This window comes from Parambassis ranga, chromosome 18 (assembly GCF_900634625.1).
Source record: "Parambassis ranga chromosome 18, fParRan2.1, whole genome shotgun sequence".
NCBI lineage: Eukaryota > Metazoa > Chordata > Actinopteri > Ambassidae > Parambassis > Parambassis ranga.
The window spans coordinates 8,619,347-8,646,324 of record NC_041038.1 but is presented as its reverse complement, the minus strand read 5'-3'; the positions used below and the strand labels follow the sequence as shown (position 1 = coordinate 8,646,324).

General features: G+C 47.4%; 4 protein-coding genes across 7 annotated transcripts; all 4 read right to left on the bottom strand.

Moving 5' to 3' along the window:
* LOC114451203 (mucin-2-like) lies at positions 1-5,120 on the bottom strand (the record flags this gene model as incomplete). Its single annotated transcript, XM_028429779.1, has 4 exons — positions 1-105; positions 456-1,541; positions 1,962-3,350; positions 5,040-5,120. Coding segments are annotated over 4 exons (2,661 nt in total), but the record flags the coding sequence as incomplete, so codon positions are not given.
* Positions 5,121-14,505: 9,385 nt separating this feature from the next.
* LOC114450707 (mucin-5AC-like) lies at positions 14,506-17,185 on the bottom strand. Of its 4 annotated transcripts, none has more exons than XM_028429023.1 (6): positions 17,042-17,185; positions 15,787-16,403; positions 15,439-15,738; positions 15,226-15,287; positions 14,989-15,137; positions 14,506-14,901 (listed from the first exon to the last, which is right to left on the bottom strand). In XM_028429023.1, the coding sequence occupies exons 2-6, from the start codon at positions 16,384-16,386 to the stop codon at positions 14,819-14,821; spliced, it is 1,194 nt and encodes a 397-aa protein (XP_028284824.1). In that variant the 5' UTR covers positions 16,387-16,403; positions 17,042-17,185; the 3' UTR covers positions 14,506-14,818. The 4 variants fall into 4 exon arrangements, with proteins under 4 accessions (XP_028284824.1, XP_028284825.1, XP_028284826.1 ...); XM_028429024.1 differs by having other exon boundaries at positions 15,439-15,845; positions 15,966-16,403; XM_028429025.1 differs by having other exon boundaries at positions 15,439-15,885; positions 16,078-16,403.
* Positions 17,186-22,362: 5,177 nt separating this feature from the next.
* On the bottom strand, positions 22,363-23,314 carry LOC114451202 (keratin-associated protein 4-11-like). Its single transcript, XM_028429778.1, has 2 exons — positions 23,301-23,314; positions 22,363-23,164 (listed from the first exon to the last, which is right to left on the bottom strand). The coding sequence occupies exons 1-2, from the start codon at positions 23,312-23,314 to the stop codon at positions 22,363-22,365; spliced, it is 816 nt and encodes a 271-aa protein (XP_028285579.1).
* An 86-nt stretch (positions 23,315-23,400) lies between these two features.
* On the bottom strand, positions 23,401-26,742 carry LOC114451201 (keratin-associated protein 4-4-like). Its single transcript, XM_028429776.1, has 2 exons — positions 26,711-26,742; positions 23,401-23,968 (listed from the first exon to the last, which is right to left on the bottom strand). The coding sequence occupies exons 1-2, from the start codon at positions 26,740-26,742 to the stop codon at positions 23,401-23,403; spliced, it is 600 nt and encodes a 199-aa protein (XP_028285577.1).
* Between the last annotated feature and the right edge of the window lie 236 nt (positions 26,743-26,978).

The window sequence follows — 26,978 nt, the reverse complement described above, 5'->3', positions numbered from 1 at the left end:
TCAGTTGTTGGGACTGCAGTCGTGGGTGGAGCAGTTGTTGTTGCAGCGGTTGTTGGTGCAGTGGTTGAGGGAGCAGCAGTCGGCACAGTGGTTGTGGGTTCTGCACTTGAAGTAGCAGTTGGTGGAGCAGTAGTGGTGGGTGAAGCAGTTGTGGGTGCAGCGGTTGTTGGTGCAGCAGTTGAGGTGGCAGTGGTTGTTGGCGCAGCAGTCGTGGGAGCATCAGTTGTTGGGACTGCAGTCGGAGTGGCAGTCGTGGGTGCAGCAGTTGTGGGTGCAGTGGTTGTTGGTGCAGCAGTTGAGGTGACAGTGGTTGTTGGCGCAGCAGTTGTGGGAGCATCAGTTGTTGGGACTGCAGTCGTGGGTGCAGCAGTGGTTGGTGCAGCGGTTGTTGGTGCATTGGTTGTTGGTGTAGCGGTTGTGGGAGCATCAGTTGTTGGGACTGCAGTCGTGGGTACAGCAGTTGTTGGTGCAGCGGTTGTGGGTGCTGCACTTGAAGTAGCAGTTGGTGGAGCAGTAGTGTTGGGTGCAGCAGTTGTGGGTGCAGCAGTTGTGAGTGCAGCGGTTGTTGGTGCAGCAGTTGAGGTGACAGTGGTTGTTGGCGCAGCAGTCGTGGGAGCATCAGTTGTTGGGACTGCAGTCGTGGGTGGAGCAGTTGTTGTTGCAGCGGTTGTTGGTGCAGTGGTTGAGGGAGCAGCAGTCGGCACAGTGGTTGTGGGTTCTGCACTTGAAGTAGCAGTTGGTGGAGCAGTAGTGGTGGGTGAAGCAGTTGTGGGTGCAGCGGTTGTTGGTGCAGCAGTTGAGGTGGCAGTGGTTGTTGGCGCAGCAGTCGTGGGAGCATCAGTTGTTGGGACTGCAGTCGGAGTGGCAGTCGTGGGTGCAGCAGTTGTGGGTGCAGTGGTTGTTGGTGCAGCAGTTGAGGTGACAGTGGTTGTTGGCGCAGCAGTTGTGGGAGCATCAGTTGTTGGGACTGCAGTCGTGGGTGCAGCAGTTGTTGGTGCAGCAGTTGTGGGTGCAGTGGTTGTTGGTGCAGCAGTTGAGGTGACAGTGGTTGTTGGCGCAGCAGTTGTGGGAGCATCAGTTGTTGGGACTGCAGTCGTGGGTGCAGCAGTTGTTGGTGCAGCAGTTGTGGGTGCAGTGGTTGTTGGTGCAGCAGTTGAGGTGACAGTGGTTGTTGGCGCAGCAGTCGTGGGAGCATCAGTTGTTGGGACTGCAGTCGTGGGTGCAGCAGTTGTCGGTGCAGCGGTTGTTGGTGCAGCGGGTGTTGGTGCAGTGGTTGTTGGCGCAGCAGTCGTGGGAGAATCAGTTATTGGGACTGCAGTCGTGGGTGCAGCAGTTGTTGGTACAGTGGTTGTTGGTGCAGCAGTTAAGCTGACAGTGGTCGTGGGAGACTCAGTTATTGGGACTGTAGTCGTGGGAGTGGCAGTTGTGGGTGCAGCAGTTGTTGGTGCAGCGGTTGTTGGTGCAGTGGTTGTTGGCGCAGCAGTCGTGGGAGAATCAGTTATTGGGACTGCAGTCGTGGGTGCAGCAGTTGTTGGTACAGCGGTTGTTGGTGCAGCAGTTGAGCTGACAGTGGTCATGGGAGAATCAGTTGTTGGGACTGCAGTCGTGAGAGTGGCAGTCGTGGTTGCAGCTGTTGTTGGTGCAGCAGTTGAGGTGACAGTGGTTGTTGGCGCAGCAGTTGTGGGAGAATCAGTTGTTGGGACTGTAGTCGTGGGAGTGGCAGTCGTGGGTGCAGCAGTTGTTGGTGCAGCGGTTGTTGGTGCAGCGGTTGTTGGCGCAGCAGTCATAGGAGAATCAGTTGTTGGGACTGCAGTCGTGGGAGTGGCAGTCGTGGGTGCAGCAGTTGTTGGTGCAGCGGTTGTTGGTGCAGCGGTTGTTGGTGCAGTGGTTGTTGGCGCAGCAGTTGTGAGAGAATCAGTTGTTGGGACCGCAGTCGTGGGTGCAGCAGTTGTTGGTACAGCGGTTGTTGGTGCAGCAGTTGAGCTGACAGTGGTCGTGGGAGACTCAGTTGTTGGGACTGCAGTCGTGGGAGTGGCAGTCGTGGGTGCAGCAGTTGGTGCAGCGGTTGTTGGTGCAGCAGTTGAGCTTACAGTGGTTGTGGGAGAATCAGTTGTTGGGACTGCAGTCGTGGTTGCAGCGCTTGTTGGTGCAGTGGTTGTTGGCGCAGCAGTTGAGCTGACAGTGGTCATGGGAGAATCAGTTGTTGGGACTGCAGTCGTGGGAGTGGCAATCGTGGTTGCAGTGCTTGTTGGTGCAGCGGTTGTTGGTGAAGTGGTTGTTGGCGCAGCAGTCGTGGGAGAATCAGTTGTTGGGACTGCAGTCGTGGGGGTGGCAGACGTGGTTGCAGTGGTTGTTGGTGCAGCAGTTGAGGTGACAGTGGTTGTTGGCGCAGCAGTCGTGGGAGAATCAGTTGTTGGGACTGCAGTCGTGGGAGTGGCAGTTGTGGGTGCAGCAGTTGAGCTGACGGTGGTTGTTGGAGAATCAGTTGTTGGGACTGCAGTTGTGGGTGCAGCAGTTGTTGGAGTAGCAGTTGTTGGTGCAGCAGTTGAGCTGACAGTGGTCATGGGAGAATCAGTTGTTGGGACTGCAGTCGTGGGAGTGGCAGTCGTGGGTGCAGCAGTTGTTGGTGCAGCGGTTGTTGGTGCAGTGGTTGTTGGCGCAGCAGTCGTGGGAGAATCAGTTGTTGGGACTGCAGTCGTGGGAGATTCAGTTGTTTGGACTGCAGTCGTGGGTGCAGCAGTTGTTGGTACAGCGGTTGTTGGTGCAGCAGTTGAGCTGACCGTGGTCGTGGGAGACTCGGTTGTTGGGACTGCAGTCGTGGGAGTGGCAGTCGTGGGTGCAGCAGTTGGTGCAGCAGTTGTTTGTGCAGCAGTTGAGCTTACAGTGGTTGTGGGAGAATCAGTTGTTGGGACTGCAGTCGTGGTTGCAGCGCTTGTTGGTGCAGTGCTTGTTGGTGCAGTGGTTGTTGGCGCAGCAGTTGAGCTGACAGTGGTCATGGGAGAATCAGTTGTTGGGACTGCAGTCGTGGGAGTGGCAATCGTGGTTGCAGTGCTTGTTGGTGCAGCGGTTGTTGGTGAAGTGGTTGTTGGCGCAGCAGTCGTGGGAGAATCAGTTGTTGGGACTGCAGTCGTGGGGGTGGCAGACGTGGTTGCAGTGGTTGTTGGTGCAGCAGTTGAGGTGACAGTGGTTGTTGGCGCAGCAGTCGTGGGAGAATCAGTTGTTGGGACTGCAGTCGTGGGAGTGGCAGTTGTGGGTGCAGCAGTTGAGCTGACGGTGGTTGTTGGAGAATCAGTTGTTGGGACTGCAGTTGTGGGTGCAGCAGTTGTTGGAGTAGCAGTTGTTGGTGCAGCAGTTGAGCTGACAGTGGTCATGGGAGAATCAGTTGTTGGGACTGCAGTCGTGGGAGTGGCAGTCGTGGGTGCAGCAGTTGTTGGTGCAGCGGTTGTTGGTGCAGTGGTTGTTGGCGCAGCAGTCGTGGGAGAATCAGTTGTTGGGACTGCAGTCGTGGGAGATTCAGTTGTTTGGACTGCAGTCGTGGGTGCAGCAGTTGTTGGTACAGCGATTGTTGGTGCAGCAGTTGAGCTGACCGTGGTCGTGGGAGACTCGGTTGTTGGGACTGCAGTCGTGGGAGTGGCAGTCGTGGGTGCAGCAGTTGGTGCAGCAGTTGTTTGTGCAGCAGTTGAGCTTACAGTGGTTGTGGGAGAATCAGTTGTTGGGACTGCAGTCGTGGGAGTGGCAGTCGTAGTTGCAGCGCTTGTTGGTGCAGTGGTTGTTGGCGCAGCAGTCGTGGGAGAATCAGTTGTTGGGACTGCAGTTGTGGGAGTGGCAGTCGTGGGTGCAGCAGTTGTTGGTGCAGCGGTTGTTGGTGCAGCAGTCGTGGGAGAATCAGTTGTTGGGACTGCAGTCGTGGGTGCAGTAGTTGTTGGCACAGCGGTTGGTGCAGCAGTTGAGCTGACAGTGGTCGTGGGAGACTCAGTTGTTGGGACTGCAGTCGTGGGAGTGGCAGTCGTGGGTGCAGCACTTGGTGCAGTGGTTGTTGGCGCAGCAGTCGTGGGAGAATCAGTTGTTGGGACTGCAGTCGTGGGTGCAGCAGTTGTTGGTGCAGCAGTTGAGCTGACAGTGGTCGTGGGAGAATCAGTTGTTGGGACTGCAGTCGTGGGAGTGGCAGTTGTGGTTGCAGCTGTTGTTGGTGCAGCAGTTGAGGTGACAGTGGTTGTTGGCGCAGCAGTCGTGGGAGACTCAGTTGTTGGGACTGCAGTCGTGGGAGTGGCAGTCGTGGGTGCAGCAGTTGTTGGTGCAGCAGTTGTTGGTGCAGCAGTTGAGCTTACAGTGGTTGTGGGAGACTCAGTTGTTGGGACTGCAGTCGTGGGAGGGGCAGTCGTGGGTGCAGCAGTTGGTGCAGCGGTTGTTGGCGCAGCAGTCGTAGGAGAATCAGTTGTTGGGACTGCAGTCGTGGGAGTGGCAGTCGTGGGTGCAGCAGTTGTTGGTGCAGCGGTTGTTGGTGCAGCAGTCGTGGGAGACTCAGTTGTTGGGACTGCAGTCGTGGGAGTGGCAGTCGTGGGTGCAGCAGTTGTTGGTGCAGCAGTTGTTGGTGCAGCAGTTGAGCTTACAGTGGTTGTGGGAGACTCAGTTGTTGGGACTGCAGTCGTGGGAGGGGCAGTCGTGGGTGCAGCAGTTGGTGCAGCGGTTGTTGGCGCAGCAGTCGTAGGAGAATCAGTTGTTGGGACTGCAGTCGTGGGAGTGGCAGTCGTGGGTGCAGCAGTTGTTGGTGCAGCGGTTGTTGGTGCAGCAGTCGTGGGAGAATCAGTTGTTGGGACTGCAGTCGTGGGTGCAGTAGTTGTTGGCACAGCGGTTGGTGCAGCAGTTGAGCTGACAGTGGTCGTGGGAGACTCAGTTGTTGGGACTGCAGTCGTGGGAGTGGCAGTCGTGGGTGCAGCACTTGGTGCAGTGGTTGTTGGCGCAGCAGTCGTGGGAGAATCAGTTGTTGGGACTGCAGTCGTGGGAGTGGCAGTTGTGGGTGCAGCAGTTGTTGGTGCAGCGGTTGTTGGTGCAGCAGTTGAGCTGACGGTGGTTGTTGGAGAATCAGTTGTTGGGACTGCAGTTGTGGGTGCAGCAGTTGTTGGTGTAGCAGTTGTTGGTGCAGCAGTTGAGCTGACAGTGGTCATGGGAGAATCAGTTGTTGGGACTGCAGTCGTGGGAGTGGCAGTCGTGGTTGCAGCGCTTGTTGGTGCAGCGGTTGTTGGTGAAGTGGTTGTTGGCGCAGCAGTCGTAGGAGAATCAGTTGTTGGGACTGCAGTCGTGGGAGTGGCAGTCGTGGGTGCAGCAGTTGTTGGCACAGCGGTTGGTGCAGCAGTTGAGCTGACAGTGGTCGTGGGAGACTCAGTTGTTGGGACTGCAGTCGTGGGAGTGGCAGTCGTGGGTGCAGCACTTGGTGCAGTGGTTGTTGGCGCAGCAGTCGTGGGAGAATCAGTTGTTGGGACTGCAGTCGTGGGTGCAGCAGTTGTTGGTGCAGCAGTTGAGCTGACAGTGGTCGTGGGAGAATCAGTTGTTGGGACTGCAGTCGTGGGAGTGGCAGTTGTGGTTGCAGCTGTTGTTGGTGCAGCAGTTGAGGTGACAGTGGTTGTTGGCGCAGCAGTCGTGGGAGAATCAGTTGTTGGGACTGCAGTCGTGGGAGTGGCAGTCGTGGGTGCAGCAGTTGTTGGTGCAGCGGTTGTTGGCGCAGCAGTCGTAGGAGAATCAGTTGTTGGGACTGCAGTCGTGGGAGTGGCAGTCGTGGGTGCAGCAGTTGTTGGTGCAGCGGTTGTTGGTGCAGCGGTTGTTGGTGCAGCGGTTGTTGGTGCAGTGGTTGTTGGCGCAGTAGTCGTGGGAGAATCAGTTGTTGGGACTGCAGTCGTGGGAGAATCAGTTGTTGGGACTGCAGTCGTGGGTGCAGCAGTTGTTGGTACAGCGGTTGTTGGTGCTGCAGTTGAGCTGACCGTGGTCGTGGGAGACTCAGTTGTTGGGACTGCAGTCGTGGGAGTTGCAGTCGTGGGTGCAGCAGTTGGTGCAGCAGTTGTTGGTGCAGCAGTTGAGCTTACAGTGGTTGTGGGAGAATCAGTTGTTGGGACTGCAGTCGTGGGAGTGGCAGTCGTAGTTGCAGCGCTTGTTGGTGCAGCGGTTGTTGGTGCAGCAGTTGAGCTGACGGTGGTTGTTGGAGAATCAGTTGTTGGGACTGCAGTTGTGGGTGCAGCAGTTGTTGGCACTGTGGTTGGTGCAGCAGTTGAGCTGACAGTGGTCGTGGGAGACTCAGTTGTTGGGACTGCAGTCGTGGGAGTGGCAGTCGTGGGTGCAGCACTTGGTGCAGTGGTTGTTGGCGCAGCAGTCGTGGGAGAATCAGTGGTTGGGACTGCGGTTGTGGGTGCAGCAGTTGTTGGTGCAGCGGTTGTTGGTGCAGCAGTTGAGCTGACAGTGGTCATGGGAGAATCAGTTGTTGGGACTGCAGTCGTGGGAGTGGCAGTCGTGGTTGCAGTGTTTGTTGGTGCAGCGGTTGTTGGTGAAGTGGTTGTTGGCGCAGCAGTCGTGGGAGAATCAGTTGTTGGGACTGCAGTCGTGGGGGTGGCAGACGTGGTTGCAGTGGTTGTTGGTGCAGCAGTCGTGGGAGAATCAGTTGTTGGGACTGCAGTCGTGGGAGTGGCAGTTGTGGGTGCAGCAGTTGTTGGTGCAGCGGTTGTTGGTGCAGCAGTTGAGCTGACGGTGGTTGTTGGAGAATCAGTTGTTGGGACTGCAGTTGTTGGTGTAGCAGTTGTTGGTGCAGCAGTTGAGCTGACAGTGGTCATGGGAGAATCAGTTGTTGGGACTGCAGTCGTGGGAGTGGCAGTCGTGGTTGCAGCGCTTGTTGGTGCAGCGGTTGTTGGTGAAGTGGTTGTTGGCGCAGCAGTCGTAGGAGAATCAGTTGTTGGGACTGCAGTCGTGGGAGTGGCAGTCGTGGGTGCAGCAGTTGTTGGCACAGCGGTTGGTGCAGCAGTTGAGCTGACAGTGGTCGTGGGAGACTCAGTTGTTGGGACTGCAGTCGTGGGAGTGGCAGTCGTGGGTGCAGCACTTGGTGCAGTGGTTGTTGGCGCAGCAGTCGTGGGAGAATCAGTTGTTGGGACTGCAGTCATGGGTGCAGCAGTTGTTGGTGCAGCAGTTGAGCTGACAGTGGTCGTGGGAGAATCAGTTGTTGGGACTGCAGTCGTGGGAGTGGCAGTTGTGGTTGCAGCTGTTGTTGGTGCAGCAGTTGAGGTGACAGTGGTTGTTGGCGCAGCAGTCGTGGGAGAATCAGTTGTTGGGACTGCAGTCGTGGGAGTGGCAGTCGTGGGTGCAGCAGTTGTTGGTGCAGCAGTTGTTGGTGCAGCGGTTGTTGGCGCAGCAGTCGTAGGAGAATCAGTTGTTGGGACTGCAGTCGTGGGAGTGGCAGTCGTGGGTGCAGCAGTTGTTGGTGCAGCGGTTGTTGGTGCAGCGGTTGTTGGTGCAGTGGTTGTTGGCGCAGTAGTCGTGGGAGAATCAGTTGTTGGGACTGCAGTCGTGGGAGAATCAGTTGTTGGGACTGCAGTCGTGGGTGCAGCAGTTGTTGGTACAGCGGTTGTTGGTGCTGCAGTTGAGCTGACCGTGGTCGTGGGAGACTCAGTTGTTGGGACTGCAGTCGTGGGAGTTGCAGTCGTGGGTGCAGCAGTTGGTGCAGCAGTTGTTGGTGCAGCAGTTGAGCTTACAGTGGTTGTGGGAGAATCAGTTGTTGGGACTGCAGTCGTGGGAGTGGCAGTCGTAGTTGCAGCGCTTGTTGGTGCAGCGGTTGTTGGTGCAGCAGTTGAGCTGACGGTGGTTGTTGGAGAATCAGTTGTTGGGACTGCAGTTGTGGGTGCAGCAGTTGTTGGCACTGTGGTTGGTGCAGCAGTTGAGCTGACAGTGGTCGTGGGAGACTCAGTTGTTGGGACTGCAGTCGTGGGAGTGGCAGTCGTGGGTGCAGCACTTGGTGCAGTGGTTGTTGGCGCAGCAGTCGTGGGAGAATCAGTGGTTGGGACTGCGGTTGTGGGTGCAGCAGTTGTTGGTGCAGCGGTTGTTGGCGCAGCAGTTGAGCTGACAGTGGTCATGGGAGAATCAGTTGTTGGGACTGCAGTCGTGGGAGTGGCAGTCGTGGTTGCAGTGTTTGTTGGTGCAGCGGTTGTTGGTGAAGTGGTTGTTGGCGCAGCAGTCGTGGGAGAATCAGTTGTTGGGACTGCAGTCGTGGGGGTGGCAGACGTGGTTGCAGTGGTTGTTGGTGCAGCAGTTGAGGTGACAGTGGTTGTTGGCGCAGCAGTCGTGGGAGAATCAGTTGTTGGGACTGCAGTCGTGGGAGTGGCAGTTGTGGGTGCAGCAGTTGTTGGTGCAGCGGTTGTTGGTGCAGCAGTTGAGCTGACGGTGGTTGTTGGAGAATCAGTTGTTGGGACTGCAGTCGTGGGAGTGGCAGTTGTGGGTGCAGCAGTTGTTGGTGTAGCAGTTGTTGGTGCAGCAGTTGAGCTGACAGTGGTCATGGGAGAATCAGTTGTTGGGACTGCAGTCGTGGGAGTGGCAGTCGTGGTTGCAGCGCTTGTTGGTGCAGCGGTCGTTGGTGAAGTGGTTGTTGACGCAGCAGTCGTAGGAGAATCAGTTGTTGGGACTGCAGTCGTGGGAGTGGCAGTCGTGGGTGCAGCAGTTGTTGGTGCAGCGGTTGTTGGTGCAGTGGTTGTTGGCGCAGCAGTCGTGGGAGAATCAGTTGTTGGGACTGCAGTCGTGGGAGATTCAGTTGTTGGGACTGCAGTCGTGGGTGCAGCAGTTGTTGGTGCAGTGGTTGTTGGCGCAGAAATCGTGGGAGAATCAGTTGTTGGGACTGCAGTCGTGGGAGATTCAGTTGTTGGGACTGCAGTCGTGGGTGCAGCAGTTGTTGGTACAGCGGTTGTTGGTGCAGCAGTTGAGCTGACCGTGGTCGTGGGAGACTCAGTTGTTGGGACTGCAGTCGTGGGAGTGGCAGTCGTGGGTGCAGCAGTTGGTGCAGCAGTTGTTGGTGCAGCAGTTGAGCTTACAGTGGTTGTGGGAGAATCAGTTGTTGGGACTGCAGTCGTGGGAGTGGCAGTCGTAGTTGCAGCGCTTGTTGGTGCAGCAGTTGTTGGTGCAGTGGTTGTTGGCGCAGCAGTCGTGGGAGAATCAGTTGTTGGGACTGCAGTCGTGGGAGAATCAGTTGTTGAGACTGCAGTCGTGGGTGCAGCAGTTGTTGGTACAGCGGTCGTTGGTGCTGCAGTTGAGCTGACCGTGGTCGTAGGAGACTCAGTTGTTGGGACTGCAGTCGTGGGAGTTGCAGTCATGGGTGCAGCAGTTGGTGCAGCAGTTGAGCTTACAGTGGTTGTGGGAGAATCAGTTGTTGGGACTGCAGTCGTGGGAGTGGCAGTCGTGGGTGCAGCACTTGGTGCAGTGGTTGTTGGCACAGCAGTCGTGGGAGAATCAGTTGTTGGGACTGCAGTCGTGGGTGCAGCGGTTGTTGGTGCAGCGGTCGTTGTTGCAGTGGTTGTTGGCGCAGCAGTCGTGGGAGAATCAGCTGTTGGGACTGCAGTCGTGGGAGTGGCAGACGTGGTTGCAGTGGTTGTTGGTGCAGCAGTTGAGGTGACAGTGGGTGTTGGCGCAGCAGTCGTGGGAGAATCAGTTGTTGGGACTGCAGTCGTGGGTGCAGCAGTTGTTGGTGCAGTGGTTGTTGGCGCAGCAGTCGTGGGAGCATCAGTTGTTGGGACTGCAGTCGTGGGTGCAGTGGTTGTTGGTGCAGCCGTTGTAGGGTCAGCGGTTGTCAGAGCAGTAGTTGTTAGTGTAACAGTTGTGGGTGCAGTGTTTGTTGGAGCAGCAGTCGTGGGAGCATCAGTTGTTGGGACTGCAGTCGTGAGAGCGGAAGTTGTGGGCGCATCAGTTGAAAAAGCACTTGTTGAAGAAGTTGTTGGCACAGGGGTTGTGGGTTCTGCAGTAGTGGTTGGTGCAGTGGTTGTTGCTTGCGCAGTAGCACCATTTGCTTGTGTTAGCAGCATTACAATTGATATCAATAATCGTCCTTCCATCCTGTCGTCCTTTTCATCTTAAAGGAACAAAACACACCATAATAGTTTTAACATGTTTCACAGGTTTTTATATTGGAGTGACATGATTGTTGGTTTTTGTATGTTAGAATGTCTGTTTTTAATGTTTCTTATAACAGCTTTAACAACAAAACGCATTAGTTAACCATTATATTCTTATATTAATAGATACTGTTCTACTCCGTGGCTTCACTAAGTTACTGATTTTGATAAACATGCCCTACAAAGTGAAACTGATCTCTGATACCAGCTGTTAGAATAACTGTGATGCTTTTTGTTTTTGAAATCATCACCTAGGATGAATCACAAAGTGATCTGTAATAGCTACAAGTCTTTATTCCATACTGGTCATGGATTAAGAGATCGGTCGATAGATATTATGTGAAAGATAATCAGAATTCCTTTATTTATCCCTGAGGAGAAATTCTTTAAAGGTTTTCTTCCCATTGGAATTATGTATTCTGTTAGAATAAAAGTCACAATTTTACTTACCCAAAGTGAAAAAAAGAAAATAAATTAGTTAAAAGTTTCCTTTTCTGTTGAGGATAAATTCTATCCAGTGGAGTCCACGTCACCTCTGTGGTTCTTCAAACTGTCCACCCTTTGTGACATCCCACATCTAATCTTACCTTTATATATTCAAAGAGATTCAAAGAATGTTGACGTGCCTTTTTTGTTTGTTTGTTTTTAAGGCTGTGCCATCCCAGTGATGAACAATACCAGCAGTCAATCTGTCGACTTTTTGGCACATTGGCAGGGCCTCCTCCCTTGTTTTGTAAGTTTAACAATGTATTCTTGACGTTTAGAAGAAATTCTAATTTCTGTCTGTACTTCGTTATTTAATATGTCCCCAGGGATGAATGGAAATGACACCTGAGCATTGATTACAACTTGATTTCTATTTCACATGATATATAAGAAACAATGATGAAAACCATAAATCTGCAATCTAGTATGTGCTTTGTGTGTCTGTGCATATGAGGCTATATTAATTTGTATTTATTGTGACTTTTTCTTGTATATGCTGCTTTAATAACCTATTTTCACAACATTGGTTAACACAGTTAATCTCTTTTATCTAAATGATAAAAAAAATAAGTCATTCTGCGGAATGTTAATGATAAGTAGTTTAAATCACCTGTAAGGCTTAATATAATTATAGAGGCCCTTGTGGTACAGCTCACTACATTCTAAGAGCAGCTGAGTTAAAGCTTTATCTTTATCAGTCACAATAACCAGAAGTTTGAATGAACCAAATATAGTTATTAAGAAGCATCCTCTGCCCATACCCTTGTTTTTTATCTTTCTCTTTCTCCTACAGGTCAGGCATAAATCAACAATTTCCACAATTATAATTTTATTAATACATCACAAGGCATGTTAGCATTCAGTTTTATTTCAGTTTTCTTTTTGACGTATTTGTGCGGTTAAAAAAAAAAATCTAATGACGCTAACTGCATTGTGACACCAAAGGCTGAACCTGGCACCTGGTGTCATGCTGTTACGCATGCAGGTGCAACAAAAACATTGGTCCTTTTCATACCATGTCAACGCATTCCCACATTCTGTGAGAGCCATCAGAGATGAAAAAGATCTACAGGCGATCGAGTCATTTTTCCTTTTAAAAAACCACAGACGCACCTTAAGATATTCATATTTCATTCCAGAATGATCAGCTGTCTCCTGCACGTATCAGCACTCTTTCATTCGCACACTTATACCAAGCCTTTGTTCCTGAATTTAGATAGAAGATATGATAAAAACATTATTTCGAAAAATTCATATTTGCAGACAAACAAAATTAAAGGTGAACATTAATGTGTATTACACGATTATTTTCACACATTTCATTCTATTTATTGTGAATATAACTTTTACAAGGACTGCTGTTCATCCGCATTCCATGCACACTTTGATCCCTCAGCTCATGTTCTTTGTAATATCCAGGTGAGTCAACATTTCAGCAGGTCACTGTCTAGAGCGTCGCCTTTCCCTGATGAGCATAATGAAGATGCCGTCGATTCAGGGTGTGATGCAAGCGTCACTGTTCTTTTGTAAAAAGGGACGAGGACAGCTTGAGAAATGCGTTGGCCACACCTTCACTCTAAAATAGCCATCACATGCAAAAACACACAAGTTTCATATCACCTCAGATAAGAGCAGCATGATGTAACTATAGAAACAATGAACTAATAAAATTATCTAATTTTATTGTTCTTCTAATAAGGTTTTGCAAATAAAAAATAATTCAATACATACCTGTCAGCATAAAAGTATCATAATATTCCTGAACATCCTCTCTGAGCATGCCTAAAAACAATTTAACAGAAATTGCGCAGCCACCGTATTCTCTGGGTTAAATTACATATTTATGGCATAGTTGTTTTTAGAAAACAAAGAGAAAGTAAAACCTTTTCAACCAATTGATCATGTGTTGTATAAAACTGACATAAACCATGATGGGTCCTAGAAACAGGATTTAAATTTTTTTTAAATATATTTTTTTTGTTATATAAAATAATTATTTATTACAAAGTTGCTCATCAGACAGAAATACTACTGCATCAGGGAGTGGATAAAATGACAGAATCACCTATTATTATAAACAACCCGGCAATAAAGTATAAAACCTATTTAATGACATAAAGACATGGACAAATAAACAAAAAGACCTTTTGTCCCAAGAAAAATAATCAACCTTTGTTAAAGGCTACTTCACTACACGCAGTGATTAATCATGTTCAGTGTATACTGCCTTTCCTGCTGGTCATATGTTTACTTGAGAGTCAGTAGTTGTGTGAGTCACTTCCATTGTTGGGTGGACCTTCTACTGTACAACAACCTCGTACCATCACACAGTTATAAATGACGTCCACAACATGGTTTCACATAGACAGAATAATTTCAGCAGACGTTGCAGGTGTTTTAGTGGATGGCTGAGAAAAGATCTTATTCTGACATCTAGTGGTGAAGTTCCAGATCACACCCACCTGAATATCAATATAATATCTGGGCTAGAAAAATATTAACACTACCTAAAGGGCTCATTCTAAATAAAAAATACCTATTTCTATTAATTCAACTGTTTCTAATAATAAATGCATTTATTTACATGTATTTACTCACTAAGCCATCCTGACATCACTGAACAAACCGCTCTCCATCATGGACACTCACTGACCTGCATATGGTATCCACTTCTTTATCTTGTGTCATTCCACTTATTTTATTTTGTTATATGATCAAATAAAGCAGCTTTAGACCTGCAACTCTGCTACTCCTTCATATTTTGATGTCATGATCCCTGGTCTTGGTTTGTTGTTTCGGTCATTTGAGAGACGACTTGGTCATGGTCCTGGTGTTGTTTATATTTCATGTATATTTTGAAAGCCTTGTCTTTCCTTTGTACCCCTGCATGCTTTACTTCCTAGTGTCGGCCCTCCTTTGTGATTGCTTTCCCTGTCCTAATGTGTCTCACCTGTGTCTTGTTATCTTGTGTATGTGATCCCCTTTGTCCTGAGGTGGCTCCTAAAGCCTCCAATACACTGTGCCATTTTGGGTAAGTCTGTGTTTAACACCAACTCACACAGTACGCGTGCGATGTCAAGTCAAAGCTCATGATGTATGTGCTCACACTGTACGGTGCAATGGTCGGCTGCGATGTCACTGCTCACACTACACGCGAATTCAGGTGCTCAGGTAATCACATTGAACCGGAAATTAAACAGGTCTAACCCGCAGCTGTTGCTGTTTCAAAGGAAAAATCTAAGTCAGTCACAATCTGTGCTGCGTGTTGCTGCCTTAGCTCATCGAATATAGCCTCCATCAATTCTGTTCAATGCCGTGTGGGCGCCACCATGTTTGTTATTATCTGAAACAATTTCGTGTAGGCGCAGTGACGTCGACCATGTTCAGCAAACGCATGCACAGTGGGGGAAAAACACAGACTTCGGGCCGTATCTCTGCTTAAACTGTGCGATACTCTCACGAGGGCCGACAAAATTATCAAACATGTCAGAAATTCAACCGATCAGCCGATTGTCGTTCATGCAACGTTAATCGCCTCTCGTGACCTCCAGTACACTGCCCGATTAAAGACGCACGACAAAGCTGAAATTCGGCGTGACCCGAAAAAATCGTACGACTCAAAATTCGGGTCAAAATCGGACCAAAAGATGCACAGTGTGTGCCCGGCTTAAGTATGCTTCCCATGCTTCCAGTGTTATTAGGTTTGTTCATGTGTTTCTGTTCATTTACCTTTTTTATTTTCAATAAGTCTCACCTTTATTAAAAACACAATACATGTTTTATGTTTCTTGATGTTTTATTAAGTAATATTTATTTATTTAGACATTTTCACCTCATTATAAACAATTTAAAAGTCACAGGTTACACATGTCTCTACCTTATTTGCATCCCAGATGTTTGTATTAATGTTTATTTAGGACATACATATGGTCTTAGTGCAACTTGCAAATGCAGGTCACTCTATGAGAACAGCACATTATGTGGACGGAGACTGTTATACACATTTTAAATCATACAAATACTAGACAATGATATACTTCAACCAAATTATAGGCTTTTTATCACAGACATATCTGATCCACTGTCAATAAAACTTTAAGTTCATCTCACATATAGGATTCAAGATAATCTGGATTCCTGTATTTTTATGGACTGTAATGTTTCTTTTGTTTAAGCGATGGCAGCCGTAGAAGTCAGCACAGGTTCTACTGCTGGCTTGTCAGTAGCCATGACAACAGCACCAGGCAGGATGCTGTGAGGACACTAAACTTGTGGATCACACCTGAAGCTGTGAGTGAGAAACAAAACATCAGTTTAGTAAATAATTTTCCAGCTTGTCATATCGTGTTATGAGGCAGCATTAAATGTTACTCACATGTGTCACTGACACTGATGGAGCTGCTTTCAATGTCGAAGCCCTGGACAGAGGAAGATGCATTCACCAAAACTTGTTTGATCTCAGTGTCAGCAGGAACACCTGTGCTATCAAACGTAACGCTGGCCTCAGTGATGACTGATCCTTTCCTGCGAATAAAAGAAACGTATATGAATTTAGTTTTTGGCTAGTTTCAGGTCCATTTTGATGTACCGTAATTATAAAACCTTGTAGTACCTGAATGACAGCACGTCGAAGGATTTGAAAGAAGGGAATTGTTTTTTGTAGAAAGGTTCAAGCTGCAGACACAGAAACCATTTTTAAATGCTGTTTTCACACAGATTGTACAGTCACATGTAGTTGTTTATGTTTGCCAATCATTTTATAAAGGTTTCTTAAATATCAAAATCATATCATGATAAAGTCAATTTTATTTTTATACAAACTTACCACACTCTTTCTCTTTGCAGCTAGAGTTTTAAAAGGGGCTGATGATGCATTCAACAAGTCATCTGTAAATATGTCAGAAACAGATCTGAATTTCACAAATTTTGCTGTAGATGCAGTGGTTGTGGGTGCAGCTGTTGGTGCAGTTGTTGGTGCGGCGGTTGTGGATGCAGCATCTGTTGGTGCAGCGGTTGTGGATGCAGCATCTGTTGGTGCGGCGGTTGTGGATGCAGCAGCTGTTGTGGATGCAGCAGCTGTTGTGGATGCAGCAGCTGTTGTTGATGCAGCAGCTGTTGTGGATACAGCAGCGGTTGTGGATACAGCAGCGGTTGTGGATGCAGCAGCTGTTGGTGCAGCTGTTGTGGATGCAGCAGCTGTTGGTGCGGCTGTGGTGGATGCAGCAGCTGTTGGTGTGGCTGTTGTGGATGCAGCAGCTGTTGGTGCGGCTGTTGTGGATGCAGCAGCTGTTGGTGCGGCTGTTGTGGATGCAGCAGCTGTTGTGGATGCAGCAGCTGTTGGTGCGGCTGTTGGTGTGGCTGTTGTGGATGCAGCAGCTGTTGTGGATGCAGCAGCGGTTGTGGATGCAGCAGCTGTTGTGGATACTGCAGCTGTTGTGGATGCAGCAGCTGTTGGAGCTGCTGTTGTGGATGCAGCAGCTGTTGGTGTGGCTGTTGTGGATGCAGCAGCTGTTGGTGCAGCTGTTGGAGCAGCTGTTGGTGCGGCTGTTGGTGCATCTGTTGGAGCAGCTGTGGGTGCGGCTGTTGTGGATGCAGCAGCTGTTGGAGCAGCTGTTGGTGCGGCTGTTGGAGCTGCTGTTGTGGATGCAGCAGCTGTTGGAGCAGCTGTTGGTGCGGCTGTTGGAGCAGCTGTTGGTGCGTCTGTAGTTTGTGTAGCAGCGGTATTTGCTTGCGTCAGTACCAGGAAGATTGATATCATTAATCCCACTGCCATGGTGTTGTCCTGTTTATCTGTTAAATGAACAAATCACACTGTAGCAGTTTCATGTCATGTTTTGTCAGGTTTTACATTGTAATTAGAGAATCGTTGCTTTTTGTATAGTCATTCAGTAGTGTGACCATGAAATATTTGCTAATTGTTTTTGTGACTTTTTCTTGGCTATATATATTTTTAAACTCCTTCTTCACAATTCTAAAGTGGTTTTAAATGTCTTTTTCCATAAAAACTAAAAAAATTGCAGTGTGCTGCGACCACCGCTAACAACCGAAAAAACAGAGACAAAGGGATTTTAATTACATTTCATTACATTACAAACCACTTTGTGTACCACTTTTTTAAATCAAAAATTAGTAGCAGAGGCAACCCTCTGCTACATTTGTTACTAATTTTTTTTACTCCATCTAATTTACAAAAGACAAGACATAATAAGATAAGATAAGATAAGATCATTATAACAAAATAAACATAAAGTAAAATAGGTTTAAAAAATAAAAATAAAAGAGTATATACAGGACATGTATAACTAAATAAATACAAAGATACAAAGATATTTTTATTTATATATAAAGATAAACCACTCTATTAGTAAATATGTATTATAATAAATTAGTACATTTTAGGCTTTGACTAAAGTCACAATTGTACTTACCCAAAGCGAAAACAAAAGAAATTAGATGAAAACTATTCTTTTGGTTCGGAATAAGTAGAATTGAGTTGAGTCCACTTCACCTCTGTGACAGTGCAGATCTGTTGCATCCTTTATATATTCAAAGCCGAATAGTGTTGTGTTGACGTGTCTTTTTTTTTTAAAGGCTGTGACACCTTTGTGATAAACGATGCCAGCTTTTAAATGTGTCAACGTTTTGGCTCAGTGTCAGGGCCTCCTCCCTTGTTTTGTATACTGTTGAAGTTCAAAGCAAAAGTGAATTTAGTCTAAAAATATTACATTTAACAGCGTATAACAACAGGGGGGGGGGGGGGGGGGTTCTGTTTATACTTCGCTCCCAACCAAACAGTCTCTGGAAATTTTGGAAGTGTTAACGTTATTTAATGCATTACAACTGATACTGATGCCATGTGCATGAACTTCCGCTTACTGTAAAAATAAATGTCACAAGGACTGTTGGCACAGTCTGTGTACTTTAGTGTCAGCAATTATATCAGAAGCTTTAATAAGTACCTGTCATGCAAGTAATGTTTACTTTTACATTCCTAATGTTTACATTTTGAATGTTACAACATATAATTCTTCAGACAAGAAACATGTTCTTTGTAGAATTCAGTTAAAATATGCAGTGAGTCACAGTTTCAGTCACAAGACATATTTGGACTATCACTTCCCGAAACTTTGTCTCTCTCTCTTTTTCTCTCTCTCTCTCTCTCTCTCTCTCTGATGAGCATAATAAAGATGTCTTCCAGTCTCATTATGATGTCGGTTTAGGGTGTGATACAAACATCGTTGTTCTTTTGTTAGGGACAAGTAAAGCTTGAAAAATGTGTCGGCCAAACCTCCACCCTAAATTGGCAACCGACTGAACACACAAGGCCTTGTTTTTGTTGATGATTTTGTTTATTATTTCCTCCAACCTGGAGAATATTGATGAGGAAGAGGAAGAGCAGCATGATCAAACTATATGATCCAATATTGATGATACTGTGGTTTACTTCTGCTCCCTCTATAGGAACTGCTACACAGGTTGTATGCAGACATCTAATTTACAAAAGACAAGACAAGACAAGATAAGATAAGATAAGACAACACAGGTTGTATGCAGACTTTGTGCACTGATAAAACACATATTTATGCAAATGACTTACTGAAAAGTATAATTGTACCTGATGGGAAATTTAACTCCTGTTGTTGGACTACATACTTAACAATCACACCTATTATTTCTGTCTATAGCCTCTTACCAGCACCTCATAATGGTGCAAATAATAGCTCACAATGAAGGAAGTCAGTTTTGTGCCAATAAAACCAGATACAAAACATGCAGCCATTCTTCTTCAGGTAAGTACAGCTTGCCGTCAGACAGAAATACTACTGCCCAAACAGGTCATCAGGGAGTGGATAAAATGACAGAATCACCTATTAACATTAACAACAAGCAATAAAGTATAAAACCTATTTAATGACATAAAGACGTGGACAAAAAAACAAAAAGACCTTTTGTCCCAAGAAAAATAATCAACCTTTGTTAAAAGCTACTTCACTACATGCAGTGGTTAATCATGTTCAGTGTATACTGCCTTTGGGTGGACCTTCTACTGTACAACAACCTTCTACCATCACACAGTTATAAATGGCGTCCACAACATGGTTTCACATAGAGAGAAGAATTTCAGCAGAAGTTGCAGGTGTTTTAGTGGATGACTGAGAAAAGATCTTATTCTGATATCTAGTGGTGAAGTTCCAGATCACACCCACATCTTTTCTCAACATGTCCTCTCTGGGCTACTGTAGAAATGATGAGACTGCCTGAGGGTCTCTGTTTTTCTTTTTTACTTGTCTGACACACACGCCGCTTTAAAAGAATTTAGTCTGTTCTTCATACTTGAGTTGTTAAACTTTGCTTTTCTTGACTTATTCTTTTGTTAAACAAGTTATGTGGTTGTTGTTGTTTTGCTGTATGAGCCACTTTGTCTTGAGCTCACGATAGATGTCTGACATGTCCTTGTTGAATACACTGGTATAATTCAGAATTCATTGTTCCAACAATGCTGGCAAGTCATCCTGGTTCAGATGCAGCAGAATAACCATAATACCATGATACCACCACCTCCATGTTTAACAGATGAGACAGATTCATATACACAGAAATACAGAGAATTCTTAAAGGTTCAGAGACTTTCAAGCGGCATGGTAAATTGTACATGTTCTATTACACTTGTTTAATATTTGTATATAATTATATCAAGCATTGTTTTAGACCTTTATTTCTGCTTTCAGCTTTTACTTTATACTTGTCTGTCTCTTGTCTATGAATACATTGAAGACAACAGTAACAGGGATATTTGTCAAGAAAGGGACAAAACTGCCAGGGCCCTATAAAACCAGGGCTAAACTGCAGTCTGTCCAAGTGTGGGAGTTCAGAGTAGACCTGAAAAAAGGCTCCACTGCCCAGATGTTGTCCACACCACCTGACACAGTAATTTTTTTCACTGCAGAAAAAAAGATCATTCTGTGGAGCTTACTGTGCCATGGGAAGAGGGGTGGGAGGAAGCATCTGAAAGAAAGTCTGAATGCTTCAGAGATCTGGTGCAAGACTGCAGAGATAAAGGCCAGCAGACGTGGTTGTACCCAGGGTGCAGGGGCTTCCCAGCCAAATCAGCCTGGAAGTTACTGTCAGTCATGGGACTGAGCAGGGCTGAGAGTGGAAGGCAACAGTGAGAAGACTTAGGATGGCGGCAGGGGGAGCCTCTTGCTGGGTTTAGAGTAGGAGGGAGAAGAGCTGGCAGGCAGGAGGGAGTGAGTAGTGGTTGGTGACCACTGCTGACCCACCAACAGGAGAGTGTTATGGTTAAAGGGGTGAAACACTTGTGAGCAACCATCTGATGACATCTTTAAATATACCTTCACCTTAAATTACATCCCAGATGTTTGTGTCTATGGCGTACTTGTGGTACACAATCATAATCAATCAACCAAATTATTATTTTTACACAAGACTGAGTCTACTGCAGGCAATAAAGCTCTTTATTCATTCTCCATCAACAATGCTAATAGACACAGCATATTTATCACAACAATTTACAATGAAGGTAGACAGCAAGTTTAAACAGCAGCAGATGTCTTAGTGTGTATTTCTAAGGATTAAAATGTTTTCATTATCTCTAATACATACATGTTTTCAATCCCATAAAATGCTCCTTAGCTTATATATTGTTGTAGTGTGGTGCTCAGGATGTATTGGTGCATAGGAATAGTGCAATTGTGCAAATAGTTCTGACAAGTAGTGTATCAATACATAGTATTAAATAATTTAGAGTTGAATAAATAGCGTGCTGATTCTGTTCTGTTCAGGATCATGGATGTTCCCACTCAGGGCAGTTCCACAGTCATATCTGATCCACTGTCAATAAAACTTTAAGTTCATCTCACATATAGGATTCAAGATAATCTGGATTCCTGTATTTTCATGGACAGTAATGTTTCTTTTGTTTAAGTGATGGCAGCCGTAGAAGTCAGCACAGGTTCTACTGCTGGCTTGTCAGTAGCCATGACAACAGCACCAGGCAGGATGCTGTGAGGACACTGATCTTGTGGATCACACCTGAAGCTGTGAGTGAGAAACAAAACATCAGTTTAGTAAATAATTGTCCAGATTCTCATATTGTGTTATCAGGCAACGTTAACTGTTACTCACATGTGTCACTGACACTGATCGAGCTGCTTTCAATGTCAAAGCCCACGACAGAGGAAGATGCATTCACCAAAACTTGTTTGATCTCAGTGTCAGCAGGAACACTTATGCTATCAAATGTAAGGCTGGCCTCAGTGATGACTGATCCATTCCTGCGAATAAAAGAAACATATATGAATTTAGTTTTTGGCTAGTTTCAGATCAATTATGATGTACATTATAAAATCTTGTAGTACCTGAATGACTGCACCTCTAAGGCTTTGAAAGAAGGGAATTGTTTTTTGTAGAAAGGTTCAAGCTGCAGACAAAGAAAACCATCGTTAAAGGCTGTTTTTACACAGATTGTACAGTCAAATGTAGTTGTTTCTTAAATATCAAAATTATATAATGATAAAGTATATTTTAATTTTTATACAAACTTACCTCACTCTTTCTCTTTGCAGCTCTAGTTTTAAAACCTGTGGATGTTGCATCCTGCAAGTCAACTGTAAATGTATCACGAATAGACCTGAATGTCACAAATTTTGTTGCTATGGTGACAGTTGTGGATGCAGAGGTTGTTGGTGCAGCTGTTGATGATGCAGCAGCAGTTGGTGTGGCTGTGGTGGATGCAGTGGTGGTGGATGCAGTGGTGGTGGATGTAGCGTTGGTGGATGTAGCGGTGGTGGATGAAGCGGTGGTGGATGCAGCGGTGGTGGATGAAGCGGTGGTTGGTGCAATAGTTGTGGATGCAGTGGTTGTAGCTGTTGTTGATGCAGTCGTTAGTGGAACAGTTGTAGGGACAGTTGTAGGGACGGTAGTCATGGGAGGGATGGGTGCAATAGTTGTGGGTGCAGCGGTTGTTTGTGTGGCAGTTGTGGGAGCAGCAGTTGTTGGTGCAGCAGTTGTGGGTGCAGTGGTCGTTTGTGCGGTAGATGTGGGAGCATCACTCAATGGTGCAGCGGTGGTTGGTGCTGCTGTTGGTGCAGCTGTTGTTGGCGTAACAGTAGTAGGTGCAGCTGATGTGGGTGCAGCAGTTGTGGGAGCAGTAGTCGTTGGTGCAATGGTTGTGGGTACAGCGGTGGTCGGTGCAGCAGTTGTTGGTGCAGCTGTTGTGGGTGCAACGGTGGTTGGTGCAGCCGTTGTGGGTGCAGCTGTTGTTCGCGGAGCAGTAGTCATTGGTGCAACAGTTGTGGGTGCAGCAGACGTTGCTGCAGCTGTTGTTGGCAGACTAGTAGTGGGTGCAGCCGTTGTGGGTGCAGCAGTTGTGGGAGCAGCAGTCGTTGGTGCAACTGTTGTGGATGCAGCGGTTGTTGGTGCAGCCGTGGTTTGAGCAACTGTTGTAGGGTCAGCAGTTGTTGGAGCAGTAGTTGTTGGTGTAACAGTTGTGGGTGCAGCGGTGGTCGGTGCAGCTGTTGTGGGTGCAGCGGTCGTTGGTGCAGCCGTGGTTTGAGCAGCTGTTGTAGGGTCAACGGTTGTCAGAGCAGTAGTTGTTGGTGTAACAGTTGTGGGTGCAGCGGTGGTTGGTGCAGCTGTTGTGGGTGCAGCTGTTGTTGGCGGAGCAGTAGTCGTTGGTGCAACAGTTGTGGGTGCAGCTGTGGTTGGTGCAGCTGTTGTTGGCGGAGCGTTAGAAGGTGCAGCGGTGATTGGTGCAAGAGTTGTGGGTGCAGCAGTTGTTGGTGGAGCAGTAGTGGATGCAGCAGTTGTGGGTGCAGCAGTTGTTGGCGGAACAGTAGTGAGTGCAGCCGTTGTGGGTGCAGCTGTTGTTGGCGGTGCAGTAGTGGGTGCAGCTGTTGTTGGTGGAGCAGTAGTGGGTGCAGCCGTTGTGGGTGCAGCTGTTGTTGGTGTAGCAGTACTGGGTGCAGCAGTTGTGGGAGCAGCAGTAGTCAGAGCAGTAGTCGTTGGTGCAACAGTTGTGGGTGCAGCGGTCGTTGGTGCAGCAGTTGTAGGTGCAACTGTTGTTGGCGGAGCAGTAGTGAGTGCAGCCGTTGTGGGTGCAGCTGTTGTTGGCAGTGCAGTAGTGGGTGCAGCGGTCGTTGGTGCAGCAGTTGTGGGAGCAGTAGTTGTTGGTGTAACAGTTGTGGGTGCAGCGGTGGTTGGCGCAACAGTAGTGGGTGCAGCCGTTGTTGGAGCAGTAGTCGTTGGTGCAGCGGTATTTGGTGAAGCTGTTGTTGGAGGAACAGTAGTGGGTGCAGCAGTGGTCGGTGCAGCAGTCAGTGTAACAGTTGTGGGAGCAGTAGTAGTTGGTGCAACAGTGGTTGGTGCAGCTGTTGTTGGCGGAGCAGTAGTGGTTGCAGTTGTTGTGGGTGCGGCAGTGGTCGGAGCAGTAGTCGTTGGTGCAGCTGTTGGTGCAGCGGTGGTTGGCACAACAGTAGTGGGTGCAGCCGTTGTGGGTGCAGCAGTTGTTAGAGCAGTAGTCGTTGGTGCAGCTGTTGTTGGAGGAACAGTAGTGGGTGCAGCAGTGGTCGGTGTAACAGTTGTGGGAGCAGTAGTTGTTGGGGCAACAGTTGTGGGTGCAACGGTGATTGGCGCAGTTGTTGGCGTAGCAGTAGTAGTTGGTGCAACAGTGGTTGGTGCATCTGTTGAGGGTGCAGTTGTGGTTGGTGTGGCAGTGGTTGGAGCAGTAGTCGTTGGTGCAGCTGTTGTCGGTGCAGTTGTGGTAGGATCAGCAGTGGTCAAAGCAGTAGTGGTTGCAGTTGTTGTGGGTGCCGCAGTTGTTGATGCAACAGTTGTGGGCGCAGTTGTTGTTGATGCAGCTGTTGTTGATGCAGCTGTTGTTGGCGGAGCAGTAGTGGTTGCAGCCGTTGTGGGTGCAGCAGTGGTCAGAGCAGTAGTCGCTGGTGCAGCTGTTGTGGGTGCAGCTGTTGTCACAGCAGTAGTTGTTGGTGCAGTAGTCGTTGGTGCAGTAGTCGTTGGTGCAGCGGTGGTTGGCACAACAGTAGTGGGTGCAGCCGTTGTGGGTGCAGCAGTTGTTGGAGCAGTAGTCGTTGGTGCAGCGGTATTTGGTGCAGCTGTTGTTGGAGGAACAGTAGTGGGTGCAGGAGTGGTCGCTGCAGCAGTCGGTGTAACAGTTGTGGGAGCAGTAGTTGTTGGGGCAACAGTTGTGGGTGCAGTGGTGATTGACGCAGTTGTTGGCGTAGCAGTAGTTGTTGGTGCAACAGTGGATGGTGCAGCTGTTGAGGGTGCAGTTGTTGGTGCAGCTGTTGGTGGCGGAGTAGTAGTTGTTGGTGCAGCTGTTGTCGGTGCAGTTGTGGTAGGATCAGCAGTGGTCAAAGCAGTAGTCTGTGCAACAGTTGTGGGTGCAGCAGTTGTTGATGCAACAGTTGTGGGTGCAGTTGTTGCAGCTGTTGTTGGCGGAGCAGTAGTGGTTGCAGCCGTTGTGGGTGCAGCAGTGGTTGGAGCTGTAGTCACTGGTGCAGCTGTTGTTGGGTCAGTAGTTGTCACAGCAGTAGTTGTTGGTGCAACTGTTGTGGGTGTAGCAGTGGTCGGAGCAGTAGTCGTTGGTGCAGCTGTTGTTGGGTCAGTAGTTGTCACAGCAGTAGTTGTTGGTGCAACTGTTGTGGGTGTAGCAGTGGCCGGAGCAGTAGTCGTTGGTGCAGCTGTTGTTGGGTCAGTAGTTGTCACAGCAGTAGTTGTTGGTGCAACTGTTGTGGGTGCAGCAGTGGTTGGTGCAGCTGTTGAGGATGCAGTTGTTGTTGGTGCGGGTGTTGTTGGCGGAGCAGTAGTGATTGCAGCCGTTGAGGGTGCAGCAGTGGTGGAAGCAGTAGTGATTGGTGCAGTTGTTGATGCAGCTGTTGTTGGCGGAGCAGTAGGTGCAGTTGTTGTAGGGTCAGCAGTTGTCAGAGCAGTAGTTGTTGGTGAAGTTGTTGTTGGTGCTGCTGTAGTGGTTGCAGCCATTGTGGGTGCAGCAGTTGTCGGAGCAGTAGTTGTTGGTGCAACAGTTGTTGGTGCAGGTGTTGTTGGCGGAGCAGTAGGTGCAGTTGTTGTAGGGTCAGCAGTTGTCAGAGCAGTAGTGGTTGGTGCAGTTGTTGGTGTGGCTGTTGTTGGTGGAGCAGTAGTGATTGCAGCCGTTGAGGGTGCAGCAGTGGTCGAAGAAGTACTAGTTGGTGCAGTTGTTGTAGGGTCAGCAGTTGTCAGAGCAGTAGTTGTTGGTGAAGCTGTTGTTGGTGCTGCTGTAGTGGTTGCAGCCATTGTGGGTGCAGCAGTTGTCGGAGCAGTAGTTGTTGGTGCAGGTGTTGTTGGCGGAGCAGTTGGTGCAGTTGTTGTAGGGTCAGCAGTTGTCGGAGCAGTAGTGGTTGGTGCAGTTGTTGTGGGTGCAGCAGTTGTCGGAGCAGCAGTTGTCGGAGCAGTAGTTGTTGGTGCAACAGTTGTGGGTGCAGCAGTTGTTGGAGCAGTAGTTGTTGGTGCAACACTTGTGGGTGCAGTAGTTGGTGGTGCAACAGTTGTGGGTGCAGCTGTTGGGTCAGTAGTTGTGGGTGCTGTAGTTGGTGGTGCAACAGTTGTGGGTGCAGCAGTTGTTGGTGCAGCTGTTGTTGGGTCAGTAGTTGTTGGTGCAGCTGTTGTTGGGCCAGTAGTTGTGGGTGCAGTAGTTGTTGGTGCTGTTGTTGTGATGGGTGTTGTAGTTGTATCTGTTGCAGCAGTCCCGTGTGTCAGTACCAGCAACATTAACATGATGGATCCCCCTTTCATCTTCATCGTTCTTCTACATTGTAAAATGGAGAGAAAAAACACATGCTTTAGAAATCTCCCATCATGTCAGCTGTTCCTCTGCTGTTTGTACGTGTGTCATAAAACAGAGTTAAAACCTGATATGTGTTTCTGAGTTATTTGATTTTGCTTTGTTAGACAATTTTAAATCACATCTTTTACATTGACTGCTTCACTGTTAAAACTGCTAAACTGAGACAAAAAAAATTCATTACATCAGTGACAAATATTTTTATTTGCCTTATTTCATGCTAAATTTCATCTTTAGATTTTAATAAATATATTTCTCATATTTTATTATATATAACAGCATTAAATGTTCATTAGTCATTAAATCTCTGAGTTACAACACTACAAACACACTACAACAGTTTAAGATGTTCTATAATGTAACAGCAGTTTATCTGTAATAGATGGTTGGCTGGTCTGTTTTCTGGTTTCCATCCAGATGAAGAGAATTCCTCCATAATTTAAATTACAGCAATGTAATAACTACATTAAATACATAGAGAGAAGACAAACCACTGAAGAATAAGTCAGCATTAGAAAAAGTCAATAATGATACATTTACAAAGTTAGACACATGAAATAATTTCAAAGCTTTACTTACCCAAAATGTAAGTAAAAAAGTAATAAATTAAAATGTAAAACAAATGCTGTTGTTCTGTGGGGACAGCTGTGTCCAGCTCAAGCCTGTAAATCCTTTCACCCTCTCTGACAGCTCACATCTCTTGTGTCCTTTATATGTAGGAACCAGACAAAGGCTACTGACGTGACTTTAAAAAAAAAACAACAGGCCCTAGTGATTAACAATACCAAATTACGGAGTTTAGCTGTCAACCTGTCAAGTTTTTGGGCTCAGTGCCAGGACCTCCTCCTATGTTTCATCTTGACTAAATACCAATAATTCAGCATGACATCCCAATATTAAACATCATATTATGAGGAATTTCTTTCTGTATTTAACTAAACCAGTAGTTCCAGTGATGTTGTTTTCTTTTTCACCCTGCAGCGTTTTAGATTCATGATCAGGTTTAATTTGACTCACTGCCTGTGAAGGCTGAGGATGTCACATATTTGTAAGTAGACATCACAAACATTTGGATTTCTTTTAAATATAAGGCAATAAAAGTTTGTGGCACTCCAACTAGGAAGAATTACAAAAACATAATAAATAACACAACAGTAACAAGATGTAATGTAGTGATTGGAAAAATAAAAGCTTAATGACTTGAATGAATTTCCCTTAAAACCAAAAGCTGTCTGACCTTTGGAAAAGCATGTTGATGAGGTCCTGCATTCTGACTCTGACGTCGTTTTTAGGGTGTTGACACAAACATAGGGAACAAAAATAAAAGAACCAGAGATTCATGAGTAAAGGTTGGGGAATGTTTCAGCCACTCCTTTGCTTAATAGACGTCTTTTCAAATCGGACACAATTGAATTAAAAAAATGTTTTGTTTTTTCTTACCGTTTTTTGTTTGGGTCACAGGTGTCTTCTTTCTGTACTCCTTTTAGCTGGGAGCCATGAGACGA

Excerpts from the sequence above, each read along its gene's own strand:
- LOC114451201 (XM_028429776.1), bottom strand. The coding sequence starts at position 26,742 with ATGCAGGACCTCATCAACATGCTTTTCCAAAG. Across the intron at positions 23,969-26,710 it reads ATCAACATGCTTTTCCAAAG|CTGCACCAACAACTACTACT; the intron begins GTCAGACAGCTT and ends CACCGACAACAG.
- LOC114450707 (XM_028429022.1), bottom strand. The coding sequence starts at position 16,386 with ATGGCAGTGGGATTAATGATATCAATCTTCCTGGTACTGACGCAAGCA. Across the intron at positions 15,288-15,438 it reads CTGCAAAGAGAAAGAGTGTG|CTTGAACCTTTCTACAAAAA; the intron begins GTAAGTTTGTAT and ends CTGTGTCTGCAG. Across the intron at positions 14,902-14,988 it reads CATCAGTGTCAGTGACACAT|CTTCAGGTGTGATCCACAAG; the intron begins GTGAGTAACATT and ends TCTCACTCACAG.